This window comes from Rhea americana, unplaced genomic scaffold (genome assembly GCF_003343005.1).
Source record: "Rhea americana isolate MKP2758 unplaced genomic scaffold, rheAme1 scaffold_4, whole genome shotgun sequence".
NCBI classification, from domain to species: Eukaryota; Metazoa; Chordata; class Aves; order Rheiformes; family Rheidae; genus Rhea; species Rhea americana.
In genome coordinates this window covers 10,837,563-10,850,428 of record NW_028186534.1, presented here as the reverse complement: position 1 = coordinate 10,850,428, position 12,866 = coordinate 10,837,563, and the positions used below count along the sequence as shown (strand labels likewise).

Sequence of the window (12,866 nt, the reverse complement as noted above, 5' to 3'; positions counted from 1 at the left end):
CATAGACTGAACTAGAATGAGTACTTGCAGTAGACAAGGGCTGGCAGCTGATGAGCCCAGGAGTATCAAACCACAGGCACTGGGCTCCTTACACTGCTACAGTACACAGATGATGCAGATACAGCACTCTACCTGTGGAAACCTACACTATGTTCACAGTAAAGCAGCTTCAGTATTGTCAGTAACAGAGCAGCTGTGTCTTGAAGCTGTTAGAACTGAGGCTTAATGGGTAAAGGGAACTATTACTTTAGAACAAGAAAACAAAGTAAATTGTTATCAGAAGTTAATTTTGATTTCTCCTTTCACTGTAGTCACATAGGACAAGCCATGAGGTACTCGCTGCTTAGTTTATGTTTTGAGATGGAATTGCATTGCCAAAATCGCATCCCGCTGGCTGTTTTGCCAGCAGAGAAAATAGAGGCTTGTAGCAGCTTCCAGATTATTTTAGCACACACCCTTTTTTGCTACTATGAGTCCAGATACTAAAAGCATTTGCAGCTACTGAAGCCAGAAGCATTGCCACCCGAAGCAAAGTTCAGTTAAGTTATACCAATACACAGACTTCAGGTTGCATCAGATACACAGAGAATGAGGTACATGCATTGCAGTTTGGGCAACTATTCCATTCATTAGCTAGTTTTTTCAATCCTCAAACCTCCCCAGACTGGCCAAAAATGAAAACACAGGATAACAGTAAGAACAGGGTCAAAGGCTGTAACACGGTTTTCAAACACCATTTAAAAATAACATGCAATACTTCTCAGGCTGGCTAAAACTCTGCAATATAATTTCCTTTGAATTAGATTTGAACCGTATTAAGACAGGTATTGGACAAGTCCTATGTGCTGATGTTGCTGAGTTACATACAGAATACACTGAGAAAAATATTAAACATTTACATGTTTATTATAATTACAATTTACATTACTCCAAAGAGCAGCCCCACTGCTATGTTCTAATTCTTAGCAATAAAGTCCTACAAAAATAAATCCAAGCTTTTACAGTAACCTAAGTCAATGCGTAACTAAAAAATTCTAGCTATGTAAGGGGTTCAGTCATCAAGGTGCTTTTTCAACAAAATTCCCTACTGAACAAAAAAGGGACACATGCCTATAGCAATTTAACCCACTTATTCATGCAAACAAATTTAGCCCCCTCCCTCCCAGCCCCTTTCCCCACATACAGATTTTAAAAACAAAAAAAACAACTAAACTATTTACAGTATGGGGGGTTTAGAGGAAACAAATTAAACATGCCCATCTGTTAAGCTTCATTATATGGACTCCCCATTCCTAGTTTAATGAAAACATTCCATAGTGTTCCACCACAGTCTACTAGTGTACAGAGAACTGTTTGCTGTTAGTACTGTCTATGAATGAGGTACAAACTGGGGCAAATCAGAGCTTTATGAGCTCCCTCCTAGTCAGTTACCTACTGTAGAAGACTATCTGAGCACACAAAGATGCTCGCTGCTCCTGTCCTGCTGACACCACAGCACGCTGCTCCTCCCATACTGCTCTAACCTACATATTCCAAGGCTCTGAGTGCCCAGCTCCCTTCGCCAATCTGAGGGCGATGCAGTTCCGTGCAAGCCTGCAGTACCTCCACATTAGTACCAGCTGACAAACAGTTGTCCAGTCATTTACACTACTACATGATCAACAATCCAGTATTCCCAAGTGACAATATACATAACTCCTCAGCACCAGGAATCCATTCTTCCAGATACCAAGTGCTACTTCACATGCTGCCTAGAACAATAAGACCAGCAGCACCAAAGAATCCATTTGGTTACTCAGAACAAACAAGTTAGCTGGTTTATTTCAAGTGAGCTTTGGTTCCATGTTAAAATAGCATGATTATCTTCTTCAGGGTACAGAGAAGGAGTCTGACTTTAAGCTTAGACTATAGCAGCCTTTGAGAGACCCAGAAAGAAGAACCATGTTGTAAGTTAGTCTGCACTTAAAAAAAAAACAAAAACAAGATGAAAATTAAAGCCACCCTGAAGAAGGTACCCCTGAACACATTCCCTCTTCCAAAGAATATTCCAGCTGTTAGTTGCTGGTCCAAAATAAGTCCAGAATAGAAGCAGTAGTACATGAAGTTCTGTCATTTGAGCTGAGACAGTAAACAATATGAACCATTTTCCCACATTAGTGCAGCAGTTGGTCGTTTTCTTTCTATGTACAGTTTCATCTTCTCCGAAGAAATGTTGAAACCTATTCAGGGAAAAACGGAGGGAGGGGATAGATTTAGATTTGATACTAAAGAGACCCTTCCCCAACAAGAATAAAGCAATGAATTTAACCCTTGTATCAACTCTGCAACACTTAGCTAGAAAGCCTCAACGTATTACTGCAGCTGAAATAAGCAGCTCTTGCTTTCCAGAGTGGACAGAATGCTGGCTCCAGAAATCAACAGAACAAAGACAAAGCATTTTAAACATCTCATGTTTCCTTTTATCACTTGGAAAGATACACCAGATACGATAAGGAACATTTTTTGATGTATCCATGAAAGCAGAATGGGTTGCATATACAACTCGGGCAAAGARACAGACCTAGCTCAGTTCTGAGACAACATTTGTTCTTGCTAAAAAACCAACAACGAACAACAACAACAAAAACTTGCCTCTGAAGTTACACTCTGCCAGTACCAGCTCTGTGAGTGGTTTGGTTTCTCCTTGCTGCTCCACTACCCCTTCCACCTCGAAATCCACCACGAAAACTGCGGCCACGAAGGAACCGTCCAGACACTCCAAATGTTTCTGTATTGAGCTTCCTTTCTTCAGCCCATGTCGTGCGCCTAGAACTGAACAATACCACATTCAGATTAAATAGCCTCCAATTCATTTATCAGGAAGCCTCAAACACCCTATTTCATTGAATTAATTTTTCTTCTTTTTTTAATTTAAAAAAGAAAGACTACATCAAGAAAAAGCTGCAGTGTAGGCACAACCCCAGCTCAATCCCTGTGGTAAGCGTGAGTTTCAAAGTGACAGCTGTTGACTTTCACAAGCTACTTTTTCAGAACACTGAAGATGGACCTGGAAGAGGCCTTGAAAAGGGCTGAAGAGGGTTTCACTAGGAATTCAAACCCCAATATTTTTTCTTGGAAAAAATAAATTTCTGATTAAAGTGAAGGCTTCCCAGACTTCCCAGGGAAGTCCTGTCACACCCAAGGTTCAGCAGACACCTACTGAAATAGCTCCACACCATCAGTTTRCTTCTTCCTGCATAACCCTGGATGCCCTACAGTAAGCACTTTCAAGAAAGCTTTGTTAAAGGGAAGCAGAAACATTATAAAGGGAATTTTACATACCGACACTAAAGGGAACTCTGACTTCACTAGTTAACACTAGTGTCAGCAGCAGATTCTTTAAAAAAGAGATTAATGTTTCAAGTACTTAATGCATTTCTACAGATAGACTTGAGCTCCTCCCTGCCCAGACTACAGACTTTGCTTGTTCCAGTCTACAAGCTGCATAGCCATCCCATCTYCAGCACAGCATGACCCTGTTTGCCTCCTCCCACGAATCAGATAAGATGTTTTTCTAAGTCAGATGGGTACAAAGTCAGTACAAGAAGAGACAGTTGGAAATTCTTGTATTATAGTTTAGGCAAGGTGGATCAGAATCAGCTGAAGTCTTTGCTTTCTGTTCATCTCCCTGCATGAGGCTTAGTAATAATGACCAGTGAGCCATCAAATGTATGGCAGTCCTCCCCTTAAGAAGTGTTTTGCCAGATGTCTAGCACTAAGTTTTAAAGAATTAAATCACATTCCATAGGCTATGCCTAGAATTCTAGGCCTAAAACTGCATAACACAATCCAAACTATTTTGATGAGATGAAGAGGCCAAAAAGCAAGCTTTTCAAAAATATTTACCTAGATTTCAGTTCTGAAGAGATGTTGTCAAAGAAAGACTTAGATTTATCATAATAGCAGTTGGGTCCCAGAAGGTCCTCCTCCGTATTACCATCATTGTTCTGAGTTGCCACTCCAGGGTCCCCTTTTTCTTCCCCTGTCTCTGCTTTGTCATCTGAAGATAATAAAATGCATTACACTTCCTTGATGCATACTGAAGAGCCATCTGTTTTCTTGCTCCCTCAGACAAGATCTGAGTTGCTGCCATATGTAATCATGCAATTTCTCAGAATGAGTTTCTCTATGCAGTGTTTACTACTAGCTCAGCAATTCATATTTAATGAAGCCACAAACCTTTAAAGTTCAGTTTCTTCTTGAATTCTTTATCAAGTTCCTCTCTGTTGAATTGTGCATTTGCACTTTCAAAGTCAAAGTCACCTTCAAATTTTATTGTGTTTTCCTTCACAGTAGTTGGTCTGTTTTGTCCTCTAGAACGATTTCTGGTTCTCCTGTTTCCTGAAAGCAGGAGAGTTTAAACACTTGGTAACACGCAGGGAGGTTAAATGACTTGCTCAAGAGCAGAGGAAACCAGGATTAGAACTCAGGAGTTTCTGGCTTCCAGTCCTGTGGTTAGGCCACACCTCTTTGAAAGTAACTTCTGAACTTGGCTGTAGAAAACACATTACAGCAATACTTTTAACTTTCTGAAAAGCATTTCAGGATGTTAGTTCTACTATTAAGACAGATTATTCCCAACTTTCAGTGTTAGGAGAGAAAAATCAAAACAAGCACTATACAAAGTAGAACTGGGGGGAAAGAGACAACTATCAATTCTACTTGCTATTCATTTACAAGCATCTCACTGTATTTACTCTGTAAACTTGCCTTAACAGCAGGGAAGAATAGGACCACTGGTTTCCCCAGTCACCCAAGACTTATACAGCCGTGAAGAGGCTTGTAATTTGTATAATTTTCACAGCATTTCTCAGTTTCTAATTGAGAAACTATTGATTTTTTTCCTTGGAAAAGCTATAACCCCCTTGTACAGTGTTGCCTTCAGGCAAATTGATTTGAAAACTTGAGACTCAAGTTTTGCTTCCTGCCTTCTCAGTTTGCTTGTGCAGGAATATGTTCTTCAGATCTGAAGTTCATTTCACTTTCTTATGCCTACCAGCAGGCAGTCTCAATCAGATAAGAATTGTTCTATGGAACCAATGACTCCATAGTTCCTCTCATTTGTAAGCCACTGTTAGCCATAGGCCATACCTCTGGAAATTCTTAAATAGGCTTCCCTTCCCAGTAAAAATACTTCAGGTTTCACAGAAATCTAGTTATTGCTACCAACTCAGAGCATCGGCTTTTATAATATACCTTCAAGTTTCAAGGGGCAGGGGAAATGGACGCATCAACAACAGAATTCTGCCCCCGCAAAGTTCTAAACTTTTGAGGCTCCAGAACTTATTTTGTCAGGGAAGCACTTCTGAATGCCCAAAGCCTTATCAAGCCTTTTTTTGCTCCCGGTCTTGTGCCCATTATGCTCCACAAGAGTGAACATATTTGCTTTTATAAGCTAAAGCAAATGCTTAGTGTCAGGTTAACCTACCCGATCTTCTCCTTTGAGGTCTTCTGTTTTCATCATTCACCTGTCCTTGGGTTTGCACAGGTGTTGCCTGAACTGTATCTACAGAAACTTAAAGAAAAACAAACTTAATAAAGGAGCACAAGAACAAAACTGAAATAGTTTAGTCTTTCCTTACTATGCAACTTGGAAGGATGCTTCTAAATGACACTTAGTATGCAATGTGGAAGGACAACTCAAAATGGCACTTTCAAAATTAAGCAGTACATACATACCATTTGTCTTACTGTTGCTCTGCGGAACCTGCCGTCCATTGCGCTGAATCCCTGGAGCTACTTTCACAGGGGGTGGCTTTTGTGAATTCATGTTATCAACCGGGCCGGTCTGAACAGCCTGCTCTACCATGGGGCTTTTGCGGACTGGGTGAACAGAAGGAAAGCCAGCACCTACAAAAATTCCAACAACAAAGTGCATTTCACCAAGTGCACTAACACTACTCGAACCCTATCCACTTCAATGGAGTTTTTTTTTTTTTTAAGGAATTATTCAAAAACTTTAGTGGTGTCACTATACACTCTGCCACTAAGTGGCATGTACACTAGGGTAAAGCACTACCACCATACAAGTCTTCTTGGCTCTCAAATCCAGTGCCTTAAATCAGCAAATCCATCCATTTATTTCTTAAACTGAGTTAGATACACATTAGATATGCAAGCTAAGGCAGTCTCTTAATAGAAAGTTTATACTGGAATCCAATTTCTTTCTGTATTTGCGGTTATGTGGATTTTACTTTACATGGTACCTTAAATGCAAAGGAAAAATTACCATTTTGAAATTGCTCAAAGAAATCTCACCCACTTTGTCAAAAAAAATTGCCAGAGAGGCTTAACCTCAACTATATCTCATTTTGTAAGCCCATCTTCAGAAGCTCTTCAACTATTTGAAGTACTGTCATTGCTTATTGCTAGCTTTCAAACAAATAAAACCTGAAACCAGACCAGGATCTCAAAGTTACCCTTTTAAATTCCTTCTTGGTCAAGGCCAAAGTGTTACCCAAGACTTCTGTAGCTCTTCCATCCAGGCTTATTTATTCACACTACAAAACATGTAAATACTTTTCATGGTTTGGTATACCTTATACCAATTATATTATAAAGTGACAGTCTTCAGTAGTCAGAAGAAATACTGCATTCTGCATTTAATTAGAAGCTTTGGATTACTACAGACATGTAGTTATGCATAAAAAATGCTTGGAAGCAAACTAACTGAATACAGTTTAAGAGCAGGAAAAGTGAAAAGCTTTAGAGTACGCATAAACCAAACCACTGACACTTTGGATGACTTAAGTCCACATTAGATATACCCAGGAGGTAATATCATGCAGGTTCCTAGTTACATACACCTGGAAAACTTGCAAAGACAACAGACACACAGCCTAAGGATTATTTAGTAGGACAAAGCTGCTGTGAAAGTTTAACATGAGTTTCAAAGCTTAAGCAGAACATTGGAAAGGTGAGTATAGGCTAATGGCCAAAACAAGAAAGTAGAGTAATTTCATGCCAACACAAGCATACATGCTTAAGTTAAAAACAGGTGGAACTAATTACCATGTTTAAATGCAGGCTGCACTTGGTGTCTCTGCCCTGAAGATGGTCAGTCTAGTACCTCTACTCAACCTCCTTTTAAAAAGTGTTTTGTCTTTCTTTAAGCATAGAAGCAAATACCCAGAATGTTATCCTAGTTCACCACAGCTCCACACTCTGGAATTCTTAATGAGTTGTTAGTCATGCTTTACTAATCGAGTCTTGTAAGGTACACTGCCCCATCACGCACCCTAGAATTTTCTCAATTACAGCAATATATTTTTTTTGTTTGTTTTAAACTGACCTATGTCTTTAGCAATCCACTATTTAAACAGTATGCTTGTCTTTCTAGGAAAGACTGCTCAGTCCTAAGCTAGCAAGTATTTCTTGATATGATACAGCATGCCAGCATCCCTAGACTGCAGCACTCTCCTGGTACTTACAGTACAGGATCAACTGACCTGTACTTGTTTTCTCCTGCCTCTCTAATCAATACTTCTAGAGCAGGAGGAAGTAATATTTCACATAATGAAAAGCAGCAATAACCAAAAATGTACTAGTTCTACCAGCATTACCCATGTAAGAACTATCATTCTAGGAAGGGTTATCAAAAACAATGTGTGCAAGTGCCATGCAGTCCTTTCAAATATTTGGAGTCCTCAAACTGCTGTTACCCTTAGAAGAAAGCTGATGGGGCTCTGAAGACATGTCAGGCTCTGAAACAGGTTGTGGAGACGGAGAAGAGCTAGGGCTGGAAGCAGCTGCTGATGCTGGAGGGCTTACCAATTTCTCTGAAGAGATAGAGAGAAGAAGAGAAGCAAAAAAGATATATGGATAAGATACAAGGTAGCGAAACATCTGAAGGACTTGGAAAGAGATACAAGAACCTCTAGAATAGCACTAGAGCAGCTCATTTATAGTCCTGTCTGGGAATATAGGTTCTCTTTACATACATACAGTATATGTAAGGTATGTTAGACTGGAAGTGAACTGTCCTCAACTGTTAAGATTTACATTACTTTCAGAAAGATCCTTTAGCATTGTGTGTGTGTGTGTATGTGCATGTGTCTGTCTTCCCTGCAGATCACTTAACTACTTATTTGCTGTTTATTATACCCTGACACTTGCCAAGGAATTCTGTAAGAGTTGCTGTAATTTGATTTCACAGCAGCTGCATACAAGGACCATACCTTTAATTCTAGTAAGTAAAGTTTTTACTTACCTAAACCTAATGAGGCTGCATATTGCTGGCTAAGCAAAGAGCTGGCAGCAAGCTGGCTGTAAGGTGGCATACCTCTAAATGGGCTGTAAGGCACATGTGGCTGAAAGGATGATGTAGAGGCAGAGCCCAGCGAAGACTGTAACAAGACAAAGTACATTTACAGTGCCCAGAAGTCAACTTGCTTTGGCAGTGATTCTCTACTTCAGCATTATTAAAGCTTAAACACTGAGAACTGTTAGTTTACCTCTATGATTTTCCTGCATTCTTAGCTAGTAAACTAGACAGTGACTCAAATTTCTAATGCTGCTGATATTTTAAGTATTAAAATGAAGTTTGGTATGTTTCAAACACATCAGAAAATTCCTGGACACATTTAATTGGCCGTTGTTTTTGTAAGTCTGTACTAAAATTCAACCTTTCCTTGCCAGTGTTTTATCAGAGCTTTCTATCAATGCTTCAGGCAACTTACTTGAACAATGGCAGGATCTTGTGGCAGAGCATGCTGCGCTTTTGGAGGTTCACATACAGTGATGTCTTTGATGTCACTTCCCCGAAAAATGATGTATTCATAGATTTCTTCTCTTGGAGGAGCAGGTCTGTCTGTGGGCCGGTCTTCAGTACCAAAGGATCGCACTTCAGCATTAGAAAGATTAGTATTAGTCTAGCATTATCTTTGCAGCACTGTATTCCTAAGTTACAATTTAGGCAATTAAGTAGTATTCCTACAATACTTGCCAGAATAACAAAAAAAGTAGGTCACTTCCAGAACCCTGATTCTCCTTATCCCACACAACTGTTCCCTCAAATGCTGACTTTTCCAGCAGCCTATATAAACAGATTTGCTTATATCAAGCCATGAATGTACGGACTACAGACCATGTGGAGTGAGGAAGCCATTCCCACCAAAACTAAGGGCCTCCCCTGTAGCTCAATACTGTCAAATTCCCCTTCTCTTCTCAGCCCGTCCCATACAGACATTCAGCTCAAGAGAACTGCCACTGCAGCAGAGGGCAGAAGATGCTCCTGAAGCAGCAGGGAACAATTCTTACACGGCTTTATAGCTCAATTCCTCAGCTTTAGTTTCAGATGTTTACTATACAGACAACAGAAAAGTTTTGTTAATGACAAAAGCTCCCTACTGAAATTCTATTTCTAGCTCCACTCTCAAAGTTCCTTGCCACTGGTTTTAAGATCAATATCCACTGACTACAAAGCAATTGTTAGTGACAAAACTAAAACCTCAGTACCTACTGAGGCTTTATAGTCCCCGATATTAGAACGCTTGTGCAGGTACTAACCAAAACATTGTTACACAGTAAAGTTAAATAAAGAAGGCTGTAATTGATTGTGTGGCTACCAGGGAGAAGCATAAATTTGAGCCACTAAACAGCAAGAAAGAGGTGAGAGTCGGACTTACTGGAGWGTTAGTGCAGGAAGAAAAATAGGTAGCATAGTCACATTTGGAGACTGAGGTATAAAAGCTTGAAATGGACTAGAGAATAAGCATGATGTACATGTACAGAGATTCAGTCACAAGTTATAGAAGTTCCACAACTACTTGTCTACTTTTTCATTTTCTTAAAGCCTTGCAAATTTGGATAAGCATCAGCACAGATTAAACTATGCTTTCTGGTAATGAAAGAATTCCATATTGGAGCTGTAGCAGTTGCTTCTGACAGGTTACCATAAAAATACTTAACCTTTCAATTCAGACATGCCAAGGGGCCTAAAGTACCTTTACCAATTACATCCTAAACACTCCAAATACTCCCTGCACAAGGGCATACTATGTTACAGTCTATGTTCACATGCCAGCCAGCTGTTACTACTATTACACAACTGGAAAGATATAATTGCGGACAGCTCTGTCACACAAGCTATATAGGATAGACACTAAAGCACTTCCAGGAAGGGAGGAAAAAAAAAAGGTAGCAAATAGTGGATCAACTCAAAACCAGAGCTGAGCATCCCTGTTGTGCTACAATGACACCAACTTATTACAAGTGATAGTGGTTGCAGACAAGCCTACTCATCAGAAGTCTCATTCTCAGAGATGTAAAGCTGCATCCTGGCATTCCCCCCCTCACCCCTAAAGAGTTTGGTGCTGCAAAGTATATTCCAGTTTATTCTGTTGTTGAAAGTGAAGCAAGCTCACAAGGAAGAATAAGTTCGGGGTACAGCAGATCTTTACCAAACTCTCTCCCCACCTTACTGATGCTGTTTAGCACCTTGGCTTATACCTAACTGGAAGAGAATCACAACTGGTGCAAGAACAAGCTGTCAGTCACTTCCTCTGAATGACTGTCCTCCATTAGTTTACAATCTCCAACTTATTTTAGATCTCCAGCTGTTGTTGATCATATTACAACTGTAACCTAGTCAACTAGAAGTAGATAATAAACTGAAAGCAATGCTTATGGCCTTTTAGATATGAACCAAGGCAATATCCCTGTGCAAGATTAGTATGTATCACTGTGAGCTGTATGCTGTAATAATCTAAAGTTAGCCAGGGACTGCTGGAGAACAAAACAGCTAACTTCAGTACACAGCTTCTCTGAGCACTGGATTCTGTGTTCTGGGATCAGTCTGTCAGGTTTCACATAGAAAAATACATGATCTGCAAAGTTTGAAGCTTTCCAGACAGTCTCAGTTGGTTCATCCCCAAATATCCTGATTTCTAACTTCAAGTGTTGAAAACTATGTCCTTATTATAGACAAAACAGTATCTGAATGTGCCTGCCCCCACATATTAAGCATTTAATGACCTCAGGTGCATCACAAAGTACAGTTTTAAGTTTTTGAGGTCCAAAGGGCTATCTACCACAGAGTTAGTGGCTATTTTTTACAGATGAAAAACAAACTAAAACAAACCATTGTACTGCAGCTAGTATTTTATAACATAGCTTGTATTCATACAGAGTGAGAAGAGCTAGACCACAGAAGAATCAAGAGGAATAACCAAAATGACTAGACATTGGTAAAACTGAGCCTACACAGTTATTTTCTTGTCCGTAAACTCTAGTCTCTTCAGAGAACTCCTATGGTAGGGGTGTTAAGTTCACCAGTGTTAAATTACAACCGTGAGAGATTAACATCTAACATACCTAGATTTAACAAGGACAGAATATGAATCAATTGATGGTAGCCCCACCTTGAATATGAGGCTGAACCAGAGTACTTCCTGAGGTCCCTTCAAAATAAGTTATTCTTCGTACTACACGGATTATAGTAGTCAAGGGAACAGGACACAGTATGCATCAAATTTGTTTGAGCCTTAAACGTTAGCATTTTGGGCTTAATAGCAGCTTAGCAGCTATCTATACAGCACAAACTGCCTATCAGTAGATCATAGCGTTTCTATCCCTATATAGGTGCAATTTCAACATTGATGCCAGACTAGCCACAATTTTGGTATAAAGTCTCCTAATTAAAAAAAAAGGCACTGAGCTAAAATAAAAAGCTAAGTATGTACTGCTAAGTTTATAAAACAGCACTTTAAGTGCATGTGTAGGAGACAGAATGTGCTTCCCCCTACTCTAGTCTATTGTAACAAATTTCTTAAGGAATTCCAGTTCAAAGCTGAACACTAAGACTAACACATACAAGACCTAGCCAGAAGTCTCTTTATAAAGCATACATTTTCCCACACCATGATGTAATCACACAGGCCTCTGAAATATACCCCTTAAGCTCTTTAGTAGCAAGTGCTATGTGGAAGCTAAAACTATGTAAGAAACCATCCCCTGCTGTTGAATAAAGGTGAATACCATCTTGTACATATGGTAAAGGAATTCCACTTTTCCTGCAGTTCCTCAGTCTACTGCTATTGAAACACTAACAGAAATAGCTCCATTTATATGGTTAGACAGACAGCTATTTCCCTAGGAAAAAAAGCAAATTTGTAAAAACTCACTTTTTTTTTTTTTTTTTTTACTTAAACACAGAGAGGTTTTAAGTATTTGTGCCCAGTTTCACATAAGCATCATCATACCGGGTAAGGACTATAGCGTACGCTGCCTTATGAAAGACAAGGCAAACCACAGTGCCTCAAGTTCTAGCAGACAGAATGTTGAGACAAAAGATGTTGGTTTCTGAACCATCCTGAAGCACGAACGACGGGCTGCTGAAGGCAATGAACAAGCTGAACTTTCCAGAAGAAAAAGGACAAAACTCAGAGGAAAAAAAAACACATACAGATTGGCTGCAGCAACCGAGCTGGACGTTAAAAGGACTAAGAAATTAAATGCTGCTTGAGAGACTGAACAAGGGTGGGTGGACAGGTTTTCCTGAGAGCAGATATGGGAATTCCCAGCACAGGTAACGACCGAATCCGAAGAGACAAAGCTGCCCGTGCGCGCCGGGGGACACGGAGCAGAGCCTCGGGGGGCAGCCCGGCCGGCGGGCGGCAGAGCCGGGGGCGGGCGCGACCCCCCCCCGCCCCCCAGCAGAGCCCAGTTATCGATCACGAAGGAACAAAGACGCATCAATAGCGACGCTGCCGCCCCCCGCCCCTTCCCCCGGCGCGGATCTGCGGCCCTGCTCGAGCCGGGCGCAGACGGACGGGGCAGAGGCACCAAAGCCTGAGCGGCCACGGACGGCGTCAGCTCCGCGATCCTGT

The 12,866-nt window shown here is 40.5% G+C and overlaps 1 protein-coding gene across 1 annotated transcript; it reads right to left on the bottom strand.

Annotated features, from left to right (window-relative positions):
• Window positions 1-887: 887 nt before the first annotated feature.
• LSM14B (LSM family member 14B) lies at window positions 888-9,145 on the bottom strand. Its single transcript, XM_085314269.1, has 10 exons — window positions 9,125-9,145; window positions 8,718-8,909; window positions 8,249-8,384; window positions 7,701-7,817; window positions 5,719-5,889; window positions 5,468-5,554; window positions 4,219-4,380; window positions 3,886-4,039; window positions 2,632-2,811; window positions 888-2,219 (listed from the first exon to the last, which is right to left on the bottom strand). Exons 1-9 carry the CDS (start codon window positions 9,143-9,145, stop codon window positions 2,640-2,642), a joined length of 1,212 nt encoding a protein of 403 aa, XP_085170395.1. The 3' UTR covers window positions 888-2,219; window positions 2,632-2,639.
• Window positions 9,146-12,866: the final 3,721 nt, after the last annotated feature.